The sequence below is a fragment of the Centrocercus urophasianus genome, unplaced genomic scaffold (assembly GCF_019232065.1).
Source record: "Centrocercus urophasianus isolate 14NV4802_14NV808 unplaced genomic scaffold, USGS_Curo_1.0 seq_1405, whole genome shotgun sequence".
Lineage (NCBI taxonomy): Eukaryota > Metazoa > Chordata > Aves > Galliformes > Phasianidae > Centrocercus > Centrocercus urophasianus.
In genome coordinates, this window is record NW_024884593.1 from 1 (window position 1) to 8,975 (window position 8,975).

The window sequence follows — 8,975 nt, forward strand, 5'->3', positions numbered from 1 at the left end:
GCAGAAAATCCCACCCCGTTCGGCTCCTTATGGCGCTGGGAGCCGGGCTGTGGGGCTCCGAGCTGAGCACAGGGAGATCCTGGCTCAGCGTTCGAGGCTCAGCGTTCGAGGGCTCCGCAGCGCTGGGGTTGGAGCTGTGGGGCTGAGCATCCCTTCAGCCGCTGGGCAGCGTTCAGCCCCAATTGCAACGCTCGTTAAATCAGCGCAGCAGCACTCCAGTGCTCCCAATGCACCTCCTGGGCCGCGGTTTGTCTCCAGAGCACCGAGCAGAGCTGGGCTCCATCCCCGCGTGCCTCCCTGCAGGGATTTATGGCCTGAGTCCCCTCTGCCTCTCGCACAGCAGCCCCGACCCTCAGCCTCTCCTTCCAGCAGAAGGGTTTTCCAGTTCCTCCCAGGAACTTTGCACTTCTCCTTGGAGGGCTCCTCAAGGTTCCCGGCCCCCCTTTCTCCTCCTGCCCTACAGCGCAGCGCTTCAAAACAGCCCCTGGCAGCGCCCGGCCGCTGCTCCTCATTAACCTCCTCTCAGCCGCGTCTTTCAAGGCTCAAAGTAGGGCAAAGGGGTAACGAGCAGAGCAGCTGCCGCGTGAGATAACAAACTTCTTCTGACGCCCTTTGATTTCCTCATCGCTTTGATTCAAACACCGCGAATCGGCACTGATGGGCTCGCTGTGATGCTAATGAATCAGCGATGCCCTCCAGCCCAGGACTCACAGCATCAGAGGAGCTGCAGCACCCTGAGCTCCATCCCTTCCTCCCTCCCAGGACCATGAGCTCCTTCCTCCCCCCCCTTCCAGGACCCTGAGCTCCATCCCTTCCTCCCTTCCAGGACCCTGAGCTCCTTCCTTCCCGTCCTTCCAGGACCCTGAGCTCCATCCCTTCCTCCATTCCAGGACCCTGAGCTCCTTCCTTCCCATCCTTCCCTCCCTTCCAGGACTCTGAACTCCCTCCCCTCCTTCCTCCCAGCGCCTGTTCAGGAGGGTGGGATGTGAGCACAGGTGGGAAAAGGCAGGAGGAGCTTCTCAGTCCCCCACAAAGCAGGGTTTCCTCCTTCCCAGAACGTTGCTCCAGACTCCCCTGCTTGGTTCTGCTCACAGCTGTGCCCATTTCTCCATCTCCATCCATCTCCCCCCCACGGCTGCCCCACGCAACAACGCAGCAGCTTGCAAAAATCAATACTAGACCACTAACCTTCAAATTAACAAACTGTAATTTTTTCTCCAAAGATACATTTTCCATACACATCCATCATACACTGTAACAAAAAAAAGCAGTGTACATGAAATAAGAAAATAAATTAAATCCATAGCATAGGTAAGGAGGACGCTCTAGACTGGAGTAGAGTCGAAAGTTTCCAGCGATACAAGAGGCTCAAAAGTTTGTTTTAATAAGAATGCCTGCTAACAAGGGTCCAGCAAGTGTTTTAAGTCAGTCCGACTGCTTAAACAGTTTCCTTTTAAAGTTGGTAACAGCCATTATTGTCCTGCAACAGGCAGAGCTATGATATCCTGGGAGAAAGCCGGAGAGGCGCGGTGAGATCCGAGCACAGCGTTTGGGAGCGAGCAGATGGGTCCCGCAGCGTCTGCGCTAGCCGTCCTCCTTGGGCGGTGTGTACCAGCCTGAAAGGAACACAGACGGGTGAGGGATGTGGCTGCACAGGAATGCAAGCCCTACAGCCTGGAAATCCCCAGCAGGAAGCAGCACAGCACAAATAGGCTGAGCTGCACTTGCACAGGGCTCTGCGCTGCCCAGGAGGGCACCCGGCTCGCTGGGGCGCTTTCCCCTCCGCACCCCAAACGGTGCCACGCGGTTCTGAAGCAGCAAAGAGAAAGGTTCTCCCCATCCCTGCAAGCCTCACCATTCTTCTCGTGGATCTGAACCAGGGATTTGTAGGACTGCTGTGCTCTTGTCAGGCTGTACTGATTCTGCAAGGGAAATCGGGGGGGACGGTCAGTTCAAAGCAGCTGCAGGTTTTCCCCACGCCAACCGCGCTGACACGGGGCCGGCTGCCTTCTCACATCAGCCCCTCCAAACCCCTTTTGAGCCCACTCAATGCAGGGGGTATTCCCCACATGCCTGCCCCTCTCCTTCCCAAAGACTCTCATCTTTGTTGATGGGGAGGAAGGAGCTCAGGGTCCTGGAAGGATGGGGAGGAAGGGATGGAGCTCAGGGTCCTGGAAGGATGGGGAGGAAGGGATGGAGCTCAGGGTCCTGGAAGGACGGGGAGGAAGGAGCTCAGGGTCCTGGAAGGACGGGGAGGAAGGAGCTCAGGGTCCTGGAAGGACGGGGAGGAAGGAGCTCAGGGTCCTGGAAGGGAGGACACTCGTGCCCCCAAACACCCCCAGGCACTTCTCAGTGTTCTTTGGTTCTTCCCAAGCCCTGCCCGGCTGCCCCACATTGGCCCTTACCTTATTGGCTCCAAATTGCACTCGTGCTTTCCCTTTCACCAGAGTTGCACTGATCTGCATGATCACAGACTCGATGGAGTATGCGCTGCTCCAGCCCTGTGGGTCAGAGCACACACAGCAGAGAGATGAGCGTGGATGGGAGCACGGGGCTGAGCTTCCCAGAGGCAGAGGAAGGGCTTCTCCAAGCCCTACGCAGGCAGCACAAGCTCTCAGCTGCTGGCAGATGGCAGATTTGGCTGCCAGAAGGGTGAGAGCAGCTACCCAGGAACCAGGCTTTGAGCTTTGGGACTCACCTGTTTGGTAAGCAGCTCCATGCAGATGGCACCACCACCCAGGACATACCTTGGGGAAGGAACAGGGGCAAAGTTATGCCACAGATGGATGCAGCCTCACCTCCCCCCCTCCCTGGCTCTGCAGGTGAGCTGTTTGCTCAAACCAAAACCAAAACCAACAGAAAGCAAGAAAAACCATCTGCCAACACTGACCACGCTTCCCAGGAAGGCTGCCACAAACATATTAAAAGTAACAAAGCTACACAGTGCTCCTCACTCTGATGAAAACTGCTCTGGGAAGCAGAGCTGCAGAGCTCTGTGAGCAGAACCAGCAGCTACTTACCCCCCTGACAGCACTGGGGACACAACCCTAACGAACGGTGGATCGAAAGGAAAGTTATCCTGGAACGAGAGAAGGGAAACACGTTGAGAAACGTCTCCTCTGGTGGCTGAGGGCACGCGTCGAGGATGGCGGGTTTGAGAAGCCTTACTTTAAAGGAGAAGTTTAGGAGGATGAAATCTGTTCCTTCTTTTTCTTTGAGGATCTGGAGATCGTTGTGCAAAGCGCTGTCCTCGTCAACCCTGTCGGAAGGGAAGCCCAGAGGCTCAGAGCGGAGGTGATGCACCTCAACTCAGCCACGCTCGCTGCCGCTCGGAGCCCAGAGCTCCCCTACCTGCACAACCCGGCTGCCACGGGGGCCCTGGGTTCACACCCAGAGGGCAGTGACAGCACGCGCTGCCAGCATTCTGCTCCCGGTTTCCAGAGAAGACCATCACACCCTTTTTGCATGCCAGCTTAAAAATAAAAGACCGCCCGGCCCAAGGGAAAGGCAGCACTGGTGTCTGGAGGGTGTGAGAGCTCGGGGTTTTGCCTGATGCACCTCTTCCAGGACTCTAGGAACAGCAGACAGACTCGCAGAGCCCTCAGATCAGCTCATCTTTCTCTGGAGAGAAGTCAGCTGCCCACAAGACTAAGAGGTCAACCCAAGCTCTGCCCTGCTCGCTGCCCCCTGCTCGCTGGGGATGCTTTGGTCCCACCACCAAGATTCCGCCATCCCAAACCGTGCCACCTACTTCAGGAGTTTGACGTTCCAATCGTACAGGCTGTCGTTCACTAGTTCGACTGCATAGTATCCTGCAAGGCAAAAAACAAAGTGGAGTCAGAAGAGGGGCCACCAGACAGGGGGACAAGCCACCAGCCAGCCTGCAAACGCCCTCAGCCCCGCAGCACAGACTGTCCTGCAAAGAAACCACCGTGATGTGGGCGCTTCTGTTGCACCCTACTGAGCCACAGCACCCCAAAAGCTGAGGCTCTGCCCAAAGCAGCCGAGCACACAGCGAAGGACCCGTCCCTGAGACCCACATCCTGAAGGACAAGAGGAGCCCCAGGCATCCCCGTACTCACCGCCCTTGAAACTTGGTGATCTGTAAATATCCCTGAGCTCCTTCATTAGCCGGTCAGTGGCCTGCACAGACCCAGACACCGCACCCTGCAAGGAACCAGCAGGGGAGAAGCTGCACTGTTATGCTGTTCTCACCACGACCGACGCCCAGAGCGCAGCTCCTGCCCAGCCCCCAAACCACACCTCGCCATGCCCTCTCTCCGTCAACTTTTCCCTTTCCTCTCTGCATCAACTTCCCTCCCCTCAAACAAGCGCCTCGCTCACACAGTGCAGCTGCAGCAGGAGCATAAAACACAACCCAGCACCCTTCGCCAAGGCCAGAGGTGAGGCCCAGCTCCTGGGGGCACAGGGCATCCCCACACCCTGCTGCAGGAAGGCTTCCCTGCAGCCTGGCAGCACTCCTCCAGCTCCTCTGCATTACCCTCAGCCATCCCCAAGAGCCACGCTGTACCCGTGGCCAGAGCTGGCCCCTCTGCCTCAGGCCCCTCTGCTTCCCCGACCCTCCCTCCCCCTGGGAGGCACGTACATTTAAGTAATCTTGCCTCTGGTTCTTTTTTATTTTCTCTAAAATGGCCAGATTTTCCTTCCCGATGCCTTCGTCCTCCGTTTTCCTTCCATCCGCCGGCTCTTCCTCTTTCATCTCATAGTGGTCCAAGTCCTCGGTGTCCTGCGAAGGGCAGAGGAGAGATGGCACCAGACCCACCTCGCTGCTCCCTGCTCCAAGTGCAGAGACGTGTGGTCGGAATCCTTTGGGCTGAGGGATGCCAAGGACTTTGTGGAAGAGGAGACTTCAGCACGAGGCCTGGACACGCTCAGTGAGGAAGCTTCAGGCACCAGGCTCCGTCCTGTGCCAAAGCCAGCAGGCAGACAGGCACACTTCCCTTTCCAGATTTAAATTGGGCTCACACAAGCTCTTTGTTCCCTCAATCCTTCTCTTGCCAAGTCTCACGCCTGGTTATAATTAGCCATTAATCTTACAGATGCTCCCCAATGAGCCGAAGGGAGCCGCGCATCGGCTCCAAGCAGCCCCGTGCCATGTTTCTGGAGGCTGGAACAAAGCGTGGGCGCTGCTGCTGGGCAGGATTATCCCCGCTCTGAGGATGCCCAGAACAAACACGGGTCACCAGGAGCACAAGAACAGACTGACAAAAAACCCACAGGACGTTTTCCTCTCCAAGAGAGGTCGCGTTTCACAGCGTGTCTGGAGGCTCTCCTACATCAGCTCAGCTCTCGCTCTGCTCCCACTGCTCTCCCCAGCGAGGGCAGAGGCTCTGCCCCTCATCCCCTTCCACAGCAGCATCCGTTGGGCCGACGCTTGCAACGTTACATCAGCAGAAAACAGCTGCAGCAATCAGGGACGGCTGCAGCCATCGCTTCTGCAGCACAGCAGCCACTGCCACAGCATCGGGGCGCCGAGTTGGGCCGCCTGCAAACGGCCGTGGATACGCAGGGCTCCAGTATTGGTTTTAAATCCTCTTGAGCAAGTGGTCGCTTCGGCCTCTCCTGCCTAGCTGCTGCTATTCTGGAAGAACAGCGCTTTGGGAAGGGCTTTGACATTTTTAGACCGTCGCAAAGGGAAAATAGATCCTCCCAGAAAATCCCTCGAGTGGATTAACCTGCATGTAATGCATCTCCGCAACAGGGCGCAGCTCTGCTGCTCTGCTGCTCTGCTCTCCTGAAACCTTTGCTCCCCACAACAGCGCAGCCTGCTGCACAAGGCAAGGCGTTAGCAGAGAGCACGAGGGGGCAAGGCTTCTTGCTAGCTCACTTCCTGAGGCTTTCTCCCCCAGCTCACAGGAGCACAAGGATTTACAAGCTGCAGATCTGCCCAGAAGCAGCAAAGCTTGCAGACCAGTTCCGCGTGGTAGCAGTTTAACCCCCCCCCCCTGTGGGGAAGGGGGCGTGGTAGAGGCCCTCGGTTTAGCAAGATATTCACTTGGCTAAAAGCCCAACGAGTGCTTGGCTGCTGCCAAGTGACCTGCCCTCTGGTTCTGCAGCGCTCCGAGGTGCACAGACCTCAGGCACCCGAGGAGAAGAGCATCGCCCGACGTCACCATGGAGATTTCAAGATTATTCCACCCACTTCTAGAGATCTCTTAAACCGCAAACCAAACAACCGGAGCCTGTGGGTTTTTCAGCGTGATATTCTCAGCCTTCAGTGAAGCGTGGCTGCTTCTGCCTCTCCTGCCAATTATCTCCCTCACACGCCGAGCCATCCCACCTCATCTTCTCTGCACGAGTCCCATTTCCACCCCATGGCTCCCCTGCGCCCCGGCCCCACGCGCGCATCCCACAAATCAAATTACTTGTGAGGAAATTTCAGACTTGCAAAGCGTGGCAGCACAAAGTGAGAACCCATCTGAGGGGCTCTGACCTCAGCTCGTTTCCCTGCCCTCAGAGGTCGCTGCTGCAGTCCTTTGTGTTTTGCCAACCCACCATTCCTGCTTGGTGACCGGGATTTGGGTGCAAGGCAGGAAAATGTTGAAATCAAACGAATTTTAAACCGGCTCCCATGGGTCTCTTGTCCTGCCTGGCCTCCTCCAGCTTCACCCAAACACGACCTCTGGGCCTCAGCACCTCTCACAGACATCTCACAGCTGCCTGGTACACAGCACTCACCTCTGGCATCTCTTCATCTTCCTCTTCAGAGGACACCTCTTCCTGCGTGCTCTGTGGGGACAAAAATCACACTGTGAGCTTCCGCTGGCGACGCTCCCCTGCTTTCTGAGACACTTCTGAGGTGAGGTTTACACTCAGAAGCAATTTAAAGGCAGAACAAAGCCAAGAAGCTTTATAGGTTATAAACCTGAGCAGCTCCAGAGGCGCAAGGTGAGGGAAGCAAGGTGAGTTAGAAGAAATCAGGTAAGAAACATCTCAAACACTGCCAGGCATCAAACTGCAGAGATAAAGCTGGGCCCACCCAGGCACCAAGGGAGAAGAGACAGACCTTCACCTGCTGCAGCCCTCCTTCAGGGTTAGGAAGCCTCACCCTCTAAAACAAGGCAGCTCCCAAAATGAGCCTAAAAATCCTCACCCTGAGTTCCTCACCTGTTCTGCCGGCAGAGGTTGGTCCAACATTTCCACATCAGGATGCTGGGGGAGGTTGTAGAGTTTGCACAGGTCTGAAATTATTCGCTTCAGGTGCTGCAGAAGCTGCACAGAGAGCAGAGGGGTGTCAGAGAAACCCAGCAGCACAGGGAGCTGAGCCTCAGCCATCCACAGCACTCCCCATTTCCCCAACGAGCAAAGACCCCACAGATGCTCCTTTCTGCCCTCCAAGCTCAGCAGGATAAAATCCCAAGCGAGAATGCATGGGAAGGCATGCTGACAGGAGTCAGAGCTGCCGATGCTGCGATTCCTAAACCCTCCGTGGGAGCAGAGCCCACCTCAGCAGGTTCTACACTGACACCATAAGCAGCCGCCCCCCCATCCCTCCCCACCAGCACCTCTCACCAGCGTATTTCCTTTCCTGACTTCCACCAGCCTCTCCAGGATAGCTGCCAGGTTGGGATCATCCGACTCCACGGACCAGATGGGGGGAACAGCTGGATAAGACTCCTGGGAGGAAGGAAAAGGGGCTGAGCATTGTAAAACCCCTGATCCCATTGCATCGCTCTGACAGCTCAGGGGGAGCTCAAGGCGATCTCAGCACTGAGGAGCATTTGGTGGGGGCTGAGACTGGGGCTCACGCGGGTGCTGATAAGGCCTGGTGGTGCTTCTCAAGCTGGGCTGGAAGTGTCGCAGGAAAGGCTCCCACTCACACTGCCATTAACACGGTGCTGCTCCAGAGAGCCCCGGGCTCCCCGTGTTGGAGCCACAACCCTCGGGAAACTCCGTGGGTGACGGTGAACGAACCCAGAGCCCAACCCGGCCGGGGGATCCCGCAAACGCCCCACCCCCGCGTGGCCAAAGCCGGCCTCGGTGCTGCAGAACCCCCCCGAGTCCCGCGGCTCTCCCAGGCCGCCGCCCAACGACCGAACGCCGCCCGGTACCGCCGCAGCCCCGGCACGCGGCCCGCCCCGGCCCTGTTAACCGCCCGCCCGGCCCTCACCGTGATGTTGCAGTGGATGCGGACGGGACCCGGCGGCGGCCCCCGGGAAGCGGAACCCCCGGCCCTGGCGCCCGCCCCCGGCACGAACTCGCAGCTGATCTCGTCCGGGCAGGCGCTGCCGATACGGAACCGCTCGTGGCCGCGGTGAAAGATGGACTCGAGCAGCCGGAGCTCCCGTTTCAGGAGCCGCCCGGCCGGGGCCGCCGCCGCCAGCCCAGCCCCGCTCCGCCCGGCTCCCCCCGCCGCCGCCTGCGACCCCGCCGCCTCCTCCGCCCCCGCCCGCTGCATCTTCCCATGGAGGGACCCGCTCCGCCCCGACGGCCCCGGGCCCCGCCGCAGACCCCGGAGCCGGCCCAAGATGGCGGCGGGATGGCCCCGCGCGCCGGAAGTGACCCCTCCCGCCGCGAACGGAAGGGGCGGGGACAATCGCCGGAAGCGCCAGCGTGAGAAGCGGGGCTGTATCGAGTGCCGGAAGTGACGAATGGCGGCGGCGTGGAGCGGAGGGAGGGGCGAAGAGGGGGCGGGGCTCGGTGCGCCCGGAGGGGGAGGGTCCAATAGAGCCTAGAGGCGGGGCCTATGGCTTAGGGGGCGGGGCCAGATGAGGGGCGGGGCCTGAGGCGTCCCGGTTTGGGGGTTCCGAAGGTCGGTGCCCCCGGTTCGGGCGGGGCTCTCCCGAGGGTCCGGGTCTGAGCGGAGCGGAGCGGGTCCACGTTCTCCCCCAGATCCAACCGGTACCGAGCCAGCACAGAGCGGGGGCTGCTGCGTGGAACACCGGGATCTGCCCGGTTCCCTCCCTCTACCCGGTTCCCGGTGCCCCCCCAGCTCCCCATCCCGGTGCTCCCGG

General features: G+C 59.1%; 1 protein-coding gene across 1 annotated transcript; it reads right to left on the bottom strand.

Annotated features, from left to right (window-relative positions):
- Window positions 1-1,189: 1,189 nt before the first annotated feature.
- LOC122158453 (ubiquitin-conjugating enzyme E2 Q1-like) lies at window positions 1,190-8,419 on the bottom strand. The gene is made up of 13 exons (XM_042815130.1): window positions 8,132-8,419; window positions 7,534-7,638; window positions 7,129-7,233; window positions 6,700-6,750; window positions 4,607-4,747; window positions 4,083-4,167; window positions 3,752-3,812; window positions 3,169-3,259; window positions 3,021-3,079; window positions 2,699-2,747; window positions 2,406-2,501; window positions 1,856-1,922; window positions 1,190-1,616 (listed from the first exon to the last, which is right to left on the bottom strand). The coding sequence occupies exons 1-13, from the start codon at window positions 8,417-8,419 to the stop codon at window positions 1,585-1,587; spliced, it is 1,230 nt and encodes a 409-aa protein (XP_042671064.1). The 3' UTR covers window positions 1,190-1,584.
- Between the last annotated feature and the right edge of the window lie 556 nt (window positions 8,420-8,975).

Bases quoted from the DNA above. Each gene is read 5' to 3' on its own strand.
- LOC122158453 (XM_042815130.1), bottom strand. From the start codon at position 8,419: ATGCAGCGGGCGGGGGCGGAGGAGGCGGCGGGGTCGCAGGCGGCGGCG. The intron at 7,234-7,533 runs GTGAGAGGTGCT...CTCTCTGTGCAG, and splicing joins TCAGGAAAGGAAATACGCTG to CTTCTGCAGCACCTGAAGCG. The intron at 2,502-2,698 runs GTGAGTCCCAAA...TCTGACCCACAG, and splicing joins TGGAGCTGCTTACCAAACAG to GGCTGGAGCAGCGCATACTC.